General features: G+C 34.6%; 1 protein-coding gene across 5 annotated transcripts in view; it reads left to right on the top strand.

Annotated features, from left to right (window-relative positions):
• Positions 1-17,780, top strand: part of ACVR1C (activin A receptor type 1C) — a 72,599-nt gene that overhangs the window by 15,370 nt on the left and 39,449 nt on the right. For 3 of the 5 annotated variants that reach the window (XM_079131798.1, XM_079131795.1, XM_079131794.1), the window contains exon 2: positions 10,230-10,460. In XM_079131798.1, coding sequence (XP_078987924.1) covers positions 10,230-10,460 — 231 coding nt within the window. Of the gene's footprint in view, positions 1-1,208; positions 2,293-10,229; positions 10,461-12,487; positions 12,598-17,780 lie in introns of those variants that run through there. The other 2 variants (XM_079131797.1, XM_079131796.1) reach the window with 2 other exon arrangements.

Genomic DNA, 17,780 nt, shown 5'->3' with positions numbered 1-17,780 from the left:
GCCCATCCCCCTCTTCCTCCACATTTTAGTGTTATAATTCATAAAATCATTGCCAGTTTGGCAAATAAAAATTATTTTTTTGTATTTATTTTGTTTTGAATATTAATGAAAGTAAACATTTTCTTTTTCAAATTTATTGGTATTTTTGTTTACCTACTTCATTTGTTTTCTTTTTTTTTAATTGAAGTATTTATCTGAACCAAGAAATGACTGATTGAGAATGGAAAAACATTAGCATTATAAGCAATATGAGAGTTCTAAATACTTTGTACTTAAATACCAATTTTTTAAAAAATAGATCTTTCTTGCTTTGGAGCAGCTGATTTTATCACCTTAGTGTGATAGTATGAAAACACCAAGCAAATGTTAATCAGAACCAGAAACAGTTGTCAGAAACACTACAAATCATTTTTTAGGAGTGTGGTTTGTGCCTCAAATGTAGTGCTCTATCTAGTTCCTAACTTGTAATAATGGGAGCTTAATTTTTAGTTTTTTTTTTTTTAAACATCCATGGTATGTCAAATGTATTATATAAAAATCTCATTTAATCTTTGTAAGAGCCCTGTGACATATCAGTTATTACCCCTGCTTCACCGTAGGATCCTCAGATTTATAGAGGCATTGGACCTTCCCAGGCCACATGACTGGTCTAGTGTGGCTCAGGATTTCAGGTATGAATAAAGCACCTTCCAAAGTCCAGGAACTTTTTACTGTACCTTGCTGAATTCTACAATGTCAAATTCAAATGAATTGAGCTACAGAGATGAGGGTTTTGTTTGTCTACTACAGTTTTTTTGCTTTGTTTTGTTTTATACTGGCTTATCATAGAGAAGCAGTGGAACTCAGGACAAGCTCCCTCACTTTCCTTTTGTGCTGGCTAAGAGACTTCTCAGAGCTTCTCTAACTTCATTCTAATATTTCTTCACTTGCATGTCTCAATATAAATTTGTGTAGCTGCAAATAAAAGGCAGTTATTATGTTTGATAATACTTTGGTAGACAAAGGAACCAAAAGAAGCCATGTAACTATCTCAAGTAGCTATGATAATCCCTAGAAGTCTGAGAATTACATTTTTTTAAAATGTATTTTTTAAATTATATATTTAAAAAATTCATCTCCTTCTCATCAGCTTCCACTCCCACGCATCTCCTTTGACGAGAGGGGCAGGTGGTGCACATTATGCATTCTTAATATTATCCAGGTTAAATCTTTGAGGCTTGGGGTCAGTGCTGGAAAGAGGCACAGTTAAGATAAATCTTAAAAACAAATCATTTGGCCTCTTGCCCTCTTTTTCCCCTTTCAACTCTTCACTTGCCACACTATTTTTAGCTAAATCAACTTTTTACTTTGGATAGTTCCTTTTTATTTCTAGATAATCATCTATTCTTTAACATATCTGATCATATAAATGTGTAACCATGGATTGTGAAATAAATTTTTGACAAGTGAGCCCCTGAGAACTCTTGAGAACTTTAACTTTTGAATTTTCTTTGCGACTTTCATTCTAAACTTGAGTCACTTGTCTTTTTCTGTGTATTCTTATAGCTGTGTTTTGAGTAGGTATTATTGATTATGTATTTTCTTCTTTACTATTTTTAATTGCTTCCTTTAAACAAGTCAGATATTCTTTAGCTTTTGAACCCTTAATGTTTTTATCATTAACCCTTCATATTTCATACCATTTTTCTCACATAGATTAAGTATGCCACATGCTTCAAGTTTCCTTTTTTCACCAACTCTCTGTGATCTTTCCCCATTGGTTTCTATCTTCTCTACTTTAGTGGAGACTGAAAACACAGAACTAGACTTCTATGACTTAATGGACCTCAAAATTATGAGCCCAAATTATTCGCTTTAACCTTTATCACAGTAAATTCTTCTCTGGAACACTTTTCTTCCTGAACTGTGATTGGGGACAACAATTTCATGGTTCTCTGATATGAATCACTCATCCTGTTCTTTCTGATATTGCAATGTACCCATTGATAGATTTAGCTCTTAGGGCCATAGAACTTTAAGACTGGGAATGATGACAGAGATTATCTAAATGAATTATTTCTCAGACATAACAGTTGAGAACATAGGCCTCAAAGGCCATGGTTGCTAGAACTAGGATTAGAACTCCAGGCCTCCTAACTTGGCTCCTAAATGACTGAGGTACATCAGGGCTATTGCAGTGTTTTTTTGTTTTGTTTTGTTTGTTTGCTTGTTTTTAAACAGGTTCACTTCTCTATGCAACAGAGTAACAATTCCTACTTATCAGAAGATACTGTTGGACATTGTATCCTTCAGGTATTGTTTCCAATTGGTAATTATTTTCCATGGAAACAAAGTTAAAATTGTATGGTTTGTTCCTTATCAAGTGTTTATCATCAGTTAAATCATATTTGATGAGCAATATATTGAACACAGGTCTGTAATCACTTTAAAACATGTACATTATCCTCTAAAATCTATAAAATAGGTCTAAATGTGCAGACCAATCAAATACAGTACTAAGATCTGGCCCCAGTCTGTTTGAGGTTTTCCGGGTAAATTTCTGGCTGGTGAATATTTGCATAGAGTAAGCTTGAGCCAGGGAGGCCCAGAAGCCTTGTCCTTTGAGCAAGGAAGTCCTTTGTTAGTTAGACACCTTGGCTGCTTGCTACTGATAGCTTTCTTTGTAGCTTAAAGTAGGTGACTTAATGTAATTGTCAGCCCCCTCCCATTTTCCAGAATGTGCCATATTGAGTAAAAGCTGCACTTTAGAAATTGTCACTTCCATTTGAGATAACATTCTTATATGGAGTGTGGCCATTGCTTGTGAACAAAATACAGGTTAGAACAAGAAGAGGTTGGACACTCAAGCTCCACTTTCTGAAACACAGTCAACCACCCGATTAACAATTTGTATTAGAAAAAGACAATTAAAACAGGATGTGACATTCTAAAACTTAACTATGTTTTTCCACATTTGAAATTTTAAAAGGATATCCTTGATTTTGGTAAAGTCAAGTCTTAATTCTGAGACATATGACTTGTCTTACCTGGTTGGTATTATAATGCCTCCTTTTCCATCCTTCTTCTTCTCTCCCTTCCCTTCTGTTTCTTTCTTTAGAGTTTTTTGTTTGTTCGTTTGATTGTTTGTTTTGTACTGGGGATCCAACTCAGGGGCATTCAACCACTGAGTCACATCCCCAGCCCTATTTAGTATTATTTTTAGAGATAGGGTCTCACTGAGTTGCTTAGTGGCTACCTTTTTCTGAGGCTGGCTTTGAACTCTCCATCCTCCTGCCTCAGACTTCTGAGCCACTGGGATTACAGGCATGTGCCACCATTCCTGTCTCTTTAGAGCTCTTTTATTTTTATTTTTTAAATTATTTAAAAAATTATACACACACACACACACAAACACACACATATTTATTAGTTGTAGGCAGACAGAATACCTCTTTTATTTTTACGTGAGGCTGAGTATTGAACCCAGGGCCTCACATGTGCTAGGCAAGCAGACTATCACTGAGCTGCAGCCCCAGCTTTATTTTTAAAATTACTATTATTTTAAATTGGACAATCATTTGTGGGATATAATGTGATGGTTCAATATAGGTACTTAATATGGAATGATTAAATCAAGTTAATTAACCTCCTCCCACCAAGTGATGGTAACCACTGCTATCAGGTATGATATTATGGAAACATAAACATATTAGTATATGACCAACATGACCTAAATTAAAGTATTATCAGTTTTTTCTTTTCTGCATATCATTTGAAAAGACTTCACTGCAATACTTGGATAACTGGGATGTTTTATTGCAATCAAGGTATTTTTAAAATAGGTCCAGGAAAGAGCACTTTCACAACCATTGTCCTAGGCTAGAGAGGTGATCTTCAAGGGTATGGTGTGCGTGTGTGTGTGGGGGGGGGGGGGGGGGGGGGGGGGGGACTGTCCTTTTCCTAAAGAAAAAGCACATTCAAATCATCATTGTGTCCCTAAGTTTCTAGACAAAGTATTTTACTTTGACATTTCAAATAAGCCGAGGGTATGAGATTTTAATGTTTATTTTAAGGAGACAAGTGTTTTAAAAACGCTTGTGAAATGCTAATCTGAGTGGAGGTCTTTCTGTCGAAAGTAGCCTGAGTCCTGCCTCTGCTGCTGCTGGATGGTACTCAGGCATGCCAGGAAACCATTCCAGGAAAACATCCCCCTCTGGGTTGCCTTTGCTTTCTGGGAGCATAATTTAGTCTTGGAAAGCCTGGGCTCACTGGTGACCCCAGGCCTGTCCAGCAAACAGGAGGAAGAAGCCCGGCCCTCGCTCCGCGCAAGGGCTCCTAGTACAGACCTGCAAGTCCAGAGAAAGTGAGTTCAACGTACCGCCCGCAGTCCGGCCTCCCACCCCCTGCAGAGGTGGCACAGTGCCCAGGTGCTTGTGGGGGTGGGGAGCGGGCTGGGGACTGAAATTGAGTTCCAGCTGGAGAGTGGGTGTGACAGAAGCCGTTGACAAAGTGGGGGCAGGTTAGTGCCCATACGTTTCAGCCTCACAGCAGGAGATATTTCCACACTGCCTAGTGGGTTAGGACTGCCGAGGTTTCCCCAGGCTGGTGGGTGCGAGTTGGCTGGTCTTTGAGCACTGCTGAGAGGGTGCGGTGGCATTGGCACTATAAACATGCCTGGATGATGAAGAGCAGGTGTGTTCCCCAAGGCTCACCTCAAAGAAACCTTCCGCCCCCAGCCCCACCCCTGCCTCTGCTGGATTAAGTGTGCCCCACCTCTGTGTCCCAAGGTGCCCTGTGCTCCTGCCTTTTACCATACTCTCCCAACATCCTTTAACCTACTGGGCAAAGGTCCTTTAGGGCACAATTTTTCTCTGAATTCCCTACCTCCCTTCTTCAACAGTGTTTGGCATACAGTAAAATATTCTTTAAATAATAATCTTAAACACTTTTTAATATCTAAGGATTTACTGTAATTCACTTGTAGCCTGTTAAAAAGATTTGTGTATTATCCATAATCTGGATAATCCATATAAATTCCATATAATTTGAGACTGAAGTGTCTAAAAATAGCATGAGATCCTGAGTACTGACAAAAAAAAAAAAAAAAAAAAAAAAAAAAAAAAAAAGAGAGAGAGAGAGAGAGAGAGAACTATCTGAAGTCAATCATAAACTGGGAGAAAATGTGGGATGTTTAGAAAATATCTGAATGGGGAATTTACTGAGTCTTTAGGCAAAGAAAGTATAAAGTAGAAGATTGATAGATGCAGTTTACATTTATAATATTAGATTTTTAACAAGAACATCACTAGGCATATCTGTATATTAACGCCATAGAAAACTATTTGGAGAGGCCATTAACCATGGTCAGTTTTGAGATAGCAGGTATATGGCTGTTTATTTTATTTTACTTCCTTAATATCATGTGGATTATTTGACTATTTTTCTGACAGAGAATTGTTTTATTCCAAAAGTAATGGGGATAATGTTTAAGAGAAAGAAAATAAATATGAAAATGACCAAGGATTTCCATCTTTACTTTATAAAAAGCTCTTTCAGATTGAGAAGAGACTTTAAGATATATCCAGGAGATAAATATTCTGGATAAACAGTTCACCCAAGAGGAAAGCCAGATGAATTATTTTTCAAGTTCAACCTATTAGTAAGGAAATGCAAACTAATTTCACATACAACTTTTATCTATCTCATTATTGAGATTTTAGTGAGAATTTGTTTGTGGGTGTTGTTGGGGATGGGGGGTGTTGGAGACTGAACCCAGGCTAGGCAAGTATTCTATCAATTTAGCTACATTCCTAGCCCCTGGGTTTTAGTGAGGACTTCAAATGCTGCAAATGTATTGTGAAATGGGTACCTTCATACAGGGTCAATGGAAATCTTAAATGGTACAACTTTTTTGGAAAGTTATTTGACAATATCTATTAAGAATGTCTGCTGTAAGAAAATATAGGCTCCAACATGTAGGCTCAGACATTGACTTCCTTACTAAGATTAATGAAACTCAAGAAATAAAACCATGACTCAATAAATGAGATGGCATCAAATTAAAAAGCTCTGCACAGCAAAAGAAACAAGAGTGTGAAGAGAGGGCATAGAGAATGGGAGGAAATCTTTGCCAGCTACTGTTCTGACCTAGCATTAATATTAGGGGTATATATTCAGAATTCAAAAACAAATAACCCAATCAATTAATGGGCAAATGAACTAAGCAGACACTTCTCAAGAGAAGAAATACAAAAGACCAACAAATATATGAAAAAATGTTCCACATCTTTAGCAATCAGGGAAATGCAAATCAAAAGTACACTGAGATTTTACCTCGCTCCAGTTAGAATAGTAATCATCCAGAATACAAATAACAAAAAATACTGGTGAGGATGTGGGGGAAAAGTACACTTATACATTGTTGGTAGGATGGCAGTTTAGTACAGCCACAGACCTTCTTATTATGGGTAATTGCCTCTTCTTCAACCTCATTTGCTATCCCTTTCCATATGACTCAAGTACATTGTAATGAAAAAGTATAAAATAAAGAATAATAAGGCAGGGCAACTGTCTGCTAACAACCAGATTTATCCTGTCATGGAATATTCTAATGTAATTGACTCAATGAACACCAGGTTTCTAAAAAACAATATGAAAGCAGAAGTCTCACGGTCAAGGCCACTTGTATTTTAATACAATAGATGTTTTGAGGATAACTGGTATAAGTAGAGTTTAGTTATGTGTCAAATGTGACTGCATAGTGGACTAGTGGAAGTGAAAAATGAAAGAGTGAATATGTCATATGTCACTTACACATCATAGGTCCTGTTTGGTTTTCTGTTTGTTCTTTGTCAGTGCAATAGTACTACCAATTGACCTGGAATGAATGGGAGCATTTAGCAGATGTTGAAAGCCATTATCATTAAAAAATCCTCAATTTTGTCAATGTTTTCCATTGTGCCAGATTTGAAGTAAGGTGTCATTTTCTGTCTTAACTCTATCACCTAGGTGTATAATATTCTGTATTGTAACTTTTACTTTAAGCTGAAGGAAATTTTTATCACTTGTTAAGCATTCTGTCATTACTCCTTGATAAGAACTATCATGAAGCATTTTTATAAGAATCCAGTAATGTTTGGAAGAGAAAGTATCAGGACAGGTACTTAGAAATTTACTTAATACAAAATTTAGATAAGCTGAAATGTAAGTTTACTTATTCTAGTAGTGAGGCACAGAATATTGACTTTTATTTGACCATATGTCTCACCAGAAAATAGGCAGGTGGAATTTGTTTAAAAATAGGAACAGTTTTTTTTAAAAGTTTATTGAAACAATACAGATAAAATGTCAGTTGTCAATTATTAATTATTAATTTCTTTCTGCTGTATTATAATTATATTTTATTCACAGTTGCTAGAAACAGCTGGACTGGGATAATTTTTTTTTAAGAAAATGGCAGCTTTGATGGGGTAGAAACAATGTTGCTTGTGTAATCTAGAGTTGTCACTATCGAATGGTGATAGTGACAACTCCGTTTCACTGGGAATTATATGCCATGCTGAATGCACATGAACTAGCATATGTTTAATTGTTGAGTACTTCAAGGTTGTCTTTAGATGGTGGATCCATATTCCTTGATTACTTGCCTTGATTTTCTGGCTAAGTTTCTCTGGAAAATAGAAAATTCAAGGACTCTGATGAGTCTTGTTACAAATGATTTGAGGTCATGTCACAAGAGTTACTCTTCTTTCCATCTTCAGTACCTTAAATTGTAAGAATGAAGAACAAGCAGAGGGGAATTTTCTTAGTTGTTGGCTGTTTTCTATATTTTGTAATAACAGATTTCTATTCACTGTAAATTATAGTAATAAAATATTGGTAGTCTGAAACTTTAAGATTTCTGGATGCGCTATCCCTACTCTGGTTCCCATTTTCCATGAAAGGCACTGAGGCTCTGTGAAGTTCAATAGTTTCTCCAAAGTCAATCAATAAGTGAGTGACAAGGTAAGGGCTAGAACCTTTCTCTTTCTCTGAATTTTTTTTGTCTAGACTATCATCAGCCATCACCTGCTCTGTGGCCATCCAGGATCTAGCCTGAAGCATCAACAGAATAAGAGCATTCAGCTCACACTTGGCAGAGCAGAGAAATGCATTTCTTTATTGTGCCTTTTAAATGATCTCCGTACCCCAGATCATCCAGCTATTCCTGTATGGACTAAAAACGTGTTTTGATTGTTTGTGTAAGACAATTGGCTTTGTGCTCTCCTATAGTAGAAGAGATGGTCACTATAGTTTTTCCTATAGGCCAGAAATTGGGCTAGGGGCATTACATAGATTAACTGATTTATTCTTTACAGCAACACTATAAGGACATGTATTATCATTATTACTTATTACCTTTCATATAATGAAATGGAGGCACAGAGGGACCAAATAATGCCTAAGATTACAAAGCTAGTGTAACCAGGATTTGAAGACCTTTTTCAAATTGAAGTTGGAAAATGATGGAGAGATTCCACTGTCAGAAGATGGTGGGTTAGTGTATGCTGTCTATATGAACTCTCTTTTATGCAAGAAAAGTACCTTAACATATTTTCTAAATCATAAGATTTTATTCATCTAGCTCTGTGGGATTCCAATCAATATATAATATATAGTTCTACTGTAGCATATAACTATTGATAAAAGAGCATGTTTATTTACATTGATCAATATTTCAATTAATAAGAAGTGTGCTGTTATGCTGGGTCCAATGTTGGTAACAAAATATTTTATTTGGAGATTGTATTTCCCTTAGGAAATATTTATACATAAATATTTATACATATTTTCCTTAGGAAATATTTACTAAAATATGATCTGAATGGTATTTTATAATTCAAGAAAAAGTAGCAAAAGAGGATAATAATAATTTTTAGCTCATTAATGTATAATTTGTTCTTCCATACGTACCCAGTTATATGGGAATGTTACCCATCTTGTTCCCATATTGATATTTGAAGTTTAGTAGAAGTCATCACTTAAATACAAATATTTTGTGAATGTGAAATCAGCCCTAAATTGAGTGATTATCAGTTTAAAGTCTTTAATTTTATTCACAATGATTACATGGCAAAAAATTTGGACATTTAGATAATTGTGGAGGGGCAGTTATGATTTACCAGAAAGTTCATCAAAGTAATACAGAAAACTTCTTTAGTGTTGTAGTATTTAGGAATAATCTTACTTAAGTAAAATTTGAATAAATTACTCACAATCACTGAATATTTCAAATTGGCAAATATTTTACACTCAAACAAAGAAATAGTGTACCATTTCACACATATGAGTTAGAGAGGGAGAGAGGAGAGAAAGAAGAGAGAGAGACAGAGACAGAGACAGAGAGAGAGAGAGAGAGAGAGAGAGAGAGAGAGAGAGAGAGAGAGAGAGAGAGAGAGACAGAGATTGATATTGTAGCAAAGGGAACATTGAGGTGTATGTGGACATGAACAGATTAATTTAACAATGTCTGATTTTTGAAAATTTTATTGTTAAAGATATATTAAATTCTACCGTTGATGTTCTTTTCTTTATGGAAGAGAGGTTTGCTTAAAAAGAATTGCCTGAAGGTCATGGTCTGTGTTCAAATAACTCCCATTCTAAGATGTATGTGTTTCTTGGTGAAGAGGGGGAAGTATAAGACTTCATCAATGCCTTAAAACTACTTTGACAATATCAATAATGTTAAAATGTCACAGAATATGAAGAATTCCAAGCATTTTTTGAGATATAAAATTCTATGCTTAGTTCGGTGTATAGCAAATACATTTAAAGGGTTAAAGGGGAAAAGGTAAGTAAACAGAACACTCTGGTTTGTTTGGCTACACAGCTGCCATAACCACATTTTAATGTTCTGTGAGTGATGCTGGACAGCTCCCCGTTGCTGTGATACTGTTTCCTAGCATTTCATAGGAGCTATTGGCTTAGGAATAAACTGATGGAGCTTCAGAAAGATTTAGAGCATGGATGATGAAAATATAGGACTGGCTGAACAAATTCACAAACACTAGCAATAGGAAATGATAATTGGGCAGTGTATTTAACAAAACACAATACTGAGAGAGTGTAAAAGTAGAGCATGTACTTATCAAGTATTGTTTATTTAAGCCCTTCTTTAATTTTCATTAAGGCTGAATTTCTATCCTTAAGTAAAACAAAAGAACTTTGTATGATCACTTGCATTTTAAAGCTATTTGCCTTACTCCTTTCAGGATTGAAGTGTGTATGTCTTTTGTGTGACTCTTCAAACTTTACCTGCCAAACAGAAGGAGCATGTTGGGCCTCGGTCATGCTAACCAATGGAAAAGAACAGGTGATCAAATCCTGTGTCTCCCTCCCAGAGTTAAATGCTCAAGTCTTCTGCCATAGTTCCAACAATGTTACCAAAACTGAATGTTGCTTCACAGATTTTTGCAACAACATAACACTGCACCTTCCAACAGGTAAGAGATTTATCTGTATTCATTTCAATTTTCATTTTATTCTTGGGAAACTATAAACAGTGGAAATCAAACTGTCATGTTTCTTTAAGAAAATCTGCTTCACTTTTTTTGTTCTTGACTGATAAAATTCTCTAGATTCCAGTTGAGGTTGATTTTTTAAAAAAACATTGCATAAACAATTGACTAAACATTGACTCTGGCATAGGCATTTAAAAAAAATTTGTCCATATAAATTGTATTTTTTGAAGCATGTAATGGACCTAAAATGAAATGTAAGTTTTTATGAATTCTTCTAAAGGAAGATAATTGAGGAAATTTGATGCGTATACCAAGAAAAAAAAAAAAAAAACAGACAAAGGAAAGAAAATAATGAGCACAAATCTAATCTCTGATGAAAAATAGATTACTAGTCTAGCTCTAGTGGAAGTGAGGATGGACAGAGAACATTTGGGGATAATGGAAATGCAGTGGTGGTTTCATGTTTCATGTGGTCATATGTATGTGTCAAATTCACCAAACTGTACACATAACATGTATGCATTTTATTATATGGAGATTATGCCTCACTGAAGTGGATTTTCAAAGAAAGACTGGTTTTTGACTGAATTTAAGGGTAGAAAATGGACTTAGATAGGAGTCATTGTAAGTACGTAAGCAAAGTTCATAGTTAGATTGGGAAGGACCTACATTTTAGGTGCTTTAAGTACCTTTAATTTTTTCAGCCACATAGGAAGTATCTTGTCTTCTAAGACCTTTTGTTACAAAGTACTGTCTTGTACCCATACTGACTGGCAAAACATGGTCTTGTGGATAATTCATTATTGAGATAACATATTAAAGAGACCCTTGACATAGTTGCTGAAAGGACTTCCCTCCACATTCCCTTAATCCTTTGTACTTGGTTATGTATAAGATCAGCAGAAAAGAACTAAAAAAAAAAATAGAAAAAGCATTTCATATTCATGGATCAAAAAATTCAATACTGTTAACATGAGTATTCCCTCCAAATTAATCTATATATTCAACTCAATCTAAGCAACTAATCTTTGACCTAGAGAGAAACTGAGTAAAAAACATTCCAAAGAAAAATGTCCATGATAGATCTCAGAGCACCACCAAAGAAGGAAATGTATGGAATGTGAGGCAGAAAGAATAGGGTAATCTAAAAACCAAGATTGCAAGTAGCTTTAAGGAATGAAATGGGCCAAGCATAACTTTTGAGGTAGTATCTATAAGATAATAACTTACAGCAGTGTTTCCTAAGAGTGAGACAAATACCAGGGATGGTACAGGAAAGGATTTTAAGAATTTTGAAGCTGAATGGGGGTGGTGAACAAACATGATATTGAATTTGATATGTGTATACTGAAATGTGTACTGAAATACTGCATTGAACCCCATTAATATGTGCAATTAATATTTATGAATCAAAAAATTTTAGATATTTGAAAAATGAACATTAAACAATATTGAATTACATGATGATTTCTTCTCTAATTCTTAGTTTTTCTGATTTTTGTATCAAGATGTCTCATTTCCTGCTAGTATGTCTTTAATATTTCATTCTTATCTCTTTTAAGCAGAGAGAAAACATAAAATATCTAACTGGAATACAGTAACATTGATGGTTTATATAGTTATCTTTTATTCACAGCAAGCAAAGTTTTAAATTTGTGGTAATGATATTGTTTTTATATAAAATAAGTGTTTTCAGTTAAAAATCAGTTTATAAAAATTCTATAGTGGTTAATCAATATGGTGATTTAAATAACTCTATCGAAAACTGATCTATTTTCTACCATTGTAGATTAAATTATTTCCTTTAGAGTTTCACATGAAAGGAGTCATTATGGAACACATTAAAGGGGTTAGGGGATTTGGCTTTCTTTACTCTGCATAATGTTTTTGGGAGTAATTCATGTCGGTTGTATCAGTAGCTTTTTTATTTTTTAAATGCTCAGTAATACCTGATTATTTGAGTACATTATGATTTTTTAAAGTCCGTTCATCTGTTGGTGGGTATTCAGGTTGTTTCCATTTGTGGACTGTTATGAACATTCATTTACCAGTCTTTGGAGAATGTTTTCATTTCTTTTGGAAAATAACCTGAGTAGAATTGTGGCATCATATGGAAAGGGTATGTTTAACTTTATAAATATAACCTCCTAAATAGTTTTCAAACTGCCTGTGCCATTTTACGTCCCCAACAGAAATGTATGATAACTTCAGTTAGTCCATACTCTTGCTAACCCTTGGTATAATCAATTCTTTTGATACTGTCTTTCATGTGGCTGTGTAGTGGTATTATATTTGATTTTCATTTATGTTTTTCTGATGAATAATGATGTTAAATTATTTTTATGGGCACATCAGTCATTTGTGTCTCTTTCTTTACAAAGTGTCTATTTAAATGCCTATTGAAATCAGGTTATTTATCTTGTTATGATTGAATTGCATGATTTTGTTATATATTCTGATACAAGTTACTATCATATATATTTATTGTTAATATTTTCTCCCATTCTATGAATTGTCATTTTATTTTCTTGAAGGTGTTTTTCATAGAGCAGGAGATCAAACATTTGATGAGTCTGATTTATCTTTTATTGTTATTATTATTATATTTTATATCCTGAGAAATCTTTGTCTGTCCAAAAGTTATACATATTTTCTTTTAGACATTTTAACATTTCAGTTCTTACATTTGGGTTTGTGTTGAGTTTTAACTTGTGTATAATAACACAAATTTTTATTGTTTTATTTTTATGGATATGAAGGTGTTTCAGGATGATTAATTAAAAAGTCTATCCTTTCCCCATTAGCACTTTATTTGAAAATAAAGTGACCATATCTATATGGGTATATTTCTGACCTCTTTATATTGTTCACTTTTTCTATATGTTTTATGCCACTATTGAGCCACCTGGATTATTGTAGTATTATGGCAAATATTGAAATCAGATTGTGTGACCCCCTCCAACTTTATTATTTTTAAAAAATTAATTTGACAATTGTAAGTTCTTTGTATTTTTGTTGAAATTTTAGAATCAGCTTGAATATTTCTAGACAAACACATGCTGAGATTTGGACTAGATTAAGTTGAAACATAGATTAATTTGAAAAGAATAGTTACGTTAACAATATAGAATTTTTTGATCCATGAACATGGAATGTTTTTGTGTTTTCTTAGTTCTTCAGTTACTCTTCATGGTATTTTGTAGTTATCACATAACAGGTCTTATATACATTTCATTAAATTTGTCATGTTTTGGGATGCTATTGTGAATGGTATTTTTAACATTTTAATTTCAAAATGTTAATTGTTGCTATATGAAATAATTTTGTATTTTAATCATACATCCTGAGATTGAGAAAATAAATTAGTTCTAATAGTTGTGTTTTAAAGATTCTTTGATATTTTCTAAACACACAATCATCTTATCAGTGAACACAGGTTTTCTTTGATCTCCATTCTGATCAGTATTCATTTTGCTTGCCTTTCTTGCCTTTTTGTACTGCTTGAGACCTCCAATATGATGATCAATAGGAGTGGGTGAGAGTGAAGATTCTTGCCTTTATCCTGGTCCTATGAAGAATACATTCAGTCTCTTACCATTAAGTATGTTGTTAACTATAGGTGTTTATGTCTATTATCAATTGAGGGAATTTGCTGTTATTTCTAAGTTGATGAAATTTTTCTTAAATCTTGAATGGAGAGTAAATTTTTTCAAGCATTTTCACAAATTTATGGAAGTTAACATGTTGCTTCTTCTTCAGTATGTTGATGTTATGGATTATATTAATTGGGTTGTAAACATTTTTTATAATAAGAATGATATGTTAAGAATCAATAAATGGGCCCAAATCTCTACCATGTCAGCTTAGGAACTGACTTCCTTAATAAGACTCCTAAAGCACAAAAAGTAAAATTAAGAATCAATAAATGGGATAGACTTAAACTAAAAAGCTTCTTCTCAGCAAAGGAAACAATAATGAGAAGAGAGAGCCTATAGAATGGGAGAAACTCTTTACCATAGTCTCCAGGATATATAAGGAACTCAAAAAACTTAACACCAAAAAACAAAAACAAAAACAAAAAAACAAATAACCCAATCATTAATGGGCTAAGGAACTGAACAGATACTTCACAGAAGAATAAATACAATTGATCAACAAACATTAAAAAATATTCATCATCTCTAGCAATTAGAGAAATGTAAATTAAAATTATACTGAGATTTCATCTCACTTCAGTCAGAATGGCAATTATCAAAAATACAAGCCACAATAAATGTTGGTGAGGATGTGGCGGAAAAATAAATACTCATACATTGCTGGTGGGACTACAAATTGGTGCAACCACTATGGAAAGCAGTATGCAGATTCCTTAGAAAACTTGGACTAGAACTATTATTTGACCAAGCTATCCCACTCCTCAGTTTATACCCAAAGGTGTGGGGGTCTCTCAGCCACATTCAAGTGTATGAGAAAAGAGTTAACTACCAGAGAATGATGTTGGCTATAAATCAATCAATTACCCATAAACTTATTTAATCAACAAACATACGCAGAAGCCAATACTCCTTTTAAGTGAGAGATGGTGTGATGTACCAGCTCTGGCCTCTCACAATATGGAGTAGCCCAACTCTCTTTTATTTATAGACACACAGGTAAAGGGGCCTGGAATGGAAGGAGCTTCTTCTGCAATGTACAGGATGGGGTGTGGTTAGGGAGTCATTTTCTCAGGGAAACTAGATGGGGAACCACTCCCATATAGCACCACATACTTACGTGGCTGCTAGTTCCTGGAAGCCAGGCCTGTGTCCCATGGCTCAACCTCGTCTGATTCTGCTAGCTAAGGATGGCTTCCCACACAAAGGACTTAAAATCAGCATACTACAGTCATGCAGTCACATCAATGTTTATAGCATCTCCATTCACCATAACTAAACTATGGAACCAACCTAGATGCCCTTCAACAGATGAATGGATAAAGAAATTGTGGTATATCCACACAATGGAATGTTACTCAGCCTTAGACAAGAATAGAATTATGGCATTTGCAGGTAAATGAATGGAACTAGAGAATATCATGCTAAGTGAAATAAGCCAATCCCAAAAAACCAAAGGCCGAATGTTTTCTCTGATGAGCCAATACTGATCCATAATGGAGGTGGGGAGTAAGAAAGAATGAAAGAACTTTGGATTGTGCAGAGGGGAGTGAGGGGAGAGGTGGGCTGTTGGGGATGGGAAGGACAGCAGAATGAGACAGACATTATTACCCTATATGCATGTATGATTACATTACTGGTGTGACTCAGCACAATGTACAGCTAGAGGAATGAGAAGTTACAGTGTACAGTGTATCAAAATGCATTCTACTGTCATGTATAATCAATTAGAACAAATAAAAAAGGAAAAAAAAGAGATATGAATGATTTGTATTGCCCAGCCACTAATTAATGTCTATAAGAAATACTACATGACATTTCATTGAACTCAAACTTCCTGACTTAAAGTAAGAATTTGTATGTTTAATGACATTTTTTGGTAAACAGACATTAAACTACAAGGACAGCATGTGCTAAGTGCAGTCATCTCTTGTGGGACTGTTCTTTCTGTGAGGCAGTGCCGGATGGTTATTAGCTGTATTAGGAACAGCAGTTATTTGAAGAAGAGTTGGGAACCTCCAGGCTGAGCATCCACACAGTCAGTGCCAATAGCTTCTCTATTTCCTTGTCATCAGATAGAGCAATTGATATCTCCTGCTTTGCCTAGTAGGGAGATATCAATGTGATGTCAATTTCAGATGTAATCATCTATGTGTGAAATATGGAAGAGAACTCCAAAAACCAAATTATGTGATATTTCTGCACTACTTGAGAGTCGGCATTGTGTTCATTGGCAAATCAGTTAAAGAAAAAGTCAGGTGGTGATCAGAAGAGGTTGAGCAAACTCTGGGGCTTCCTTTTGTGGCTCCAGCTGAAAGCTAAGTGGGTCCTTGCCTACCTGGCTCTTTCATCCATCTCCTCAGATCATGGGGTCATTTCTGGATAGGTGACTTGACATAAGTGCAGTCTATCAATCTTGTCATGTTTTAGGTCTTAGATCCTATTTGCTATGATCTGACACTTGCTTTGTTTCTTTGTGACAAAATTTCTACCTTAAATACAGCTCGTGCCTCCCCTACCCCAAACCCTAGCTGCTGATATCTTAGTAACTCAGCAATTTCAGAACTGCTGGCACTTACCGTTGCCCTCTGGAAAATTCTCTTAGGTGTTTGCTGCTAATTTATAAAACCTTAGGGGCTTTCATACAGATTTTGATTGTGACACATAGAAATGCATTCTACTTGATTTCCCCCACCCCACATGCATAATGAAACAAGATTTTCACAAAGCATACTTACCTTGAAAATGTGTGAGGTGCTTTGAATCTTGCCATTTCATTAAGTAAAAATGCTAGTCGGATCCCACTAATAGGTTTGTTCACAGTTCAAGAAACAGTACTTTAATTGATATTTAAAGTGTAGTAGTTTTAAATGGGAGCAAGGACATTTATGACTTTAATTTGCTAGTATAAAAACTAAAATTTAGTTATGATTTTAATTTCACATATTTTCTTTTTAAATGACCTTTAAAAACTTCTTGCTATTCATTTTAAATACTAAAATGGATTAAATTTAAGTGAAATTAATTCAGATTATTATGAGTAAAATTTAATTTAGATCACATTGAATTCATTTATTTGCCCTTAAAAAAAACACCTTCTTATTTGATACTATGTGTGTTTAATTTTTAGGGAATAATCATTTTATTTGCTAGAAGTAATTTATTTTGCTAGAAATATACTATTAGGAAAACCTCTTCCCTGAACCTTTGATGTCAAGGAATAAATGATCTTCTAAGTTCAACTGGTTATCACAAACAGTATTTTTTAAATGTTAAAACAGTCCTTTATTTGACTGGTATTTCAAGTTCATGTCTACAAACAACAAATATACTATTATTTCTACAAAACATTTATAGGACTGAATATTTTAAAATTAAATATAGATTATGCAAATCAGTTAAACAAGAGAAACCTCTATGTTTTATAGAGCTTACCATAATTTCCTCTACATGTTTATTTTTAGACCAGATAAGAATTTTCTTCAATTCTGGCAATATCTGCCCAACTTTCAGGATGCTAGGCTCTTCTCTCGGACTCTAACCCCCTTCATCTAGCGCTCTCAGACTTTATTTCCTGCATGGTCACAACATGAGCAGGATTGTCCTCTCTCAGCTTCCTCTAAGATGAGGAGAGAAGCTGTTTTGGTGG

Source organism: Sciurus vulgaris (assembly GCF_902686455.1).
Source record: "Sciurus vulgaris genome assembly, chromosome: 3".
In the NCBI taxonomy this organism is placed as follows: Eukaryota; Metazoa; Chordata; class Mammalia; order Rodentia; family Sciuridae; genus Sciurus; species Sciurus vulgaris.
This window is presented reverse-complemented; position numbering and strand designations above follow the sequence as displayed.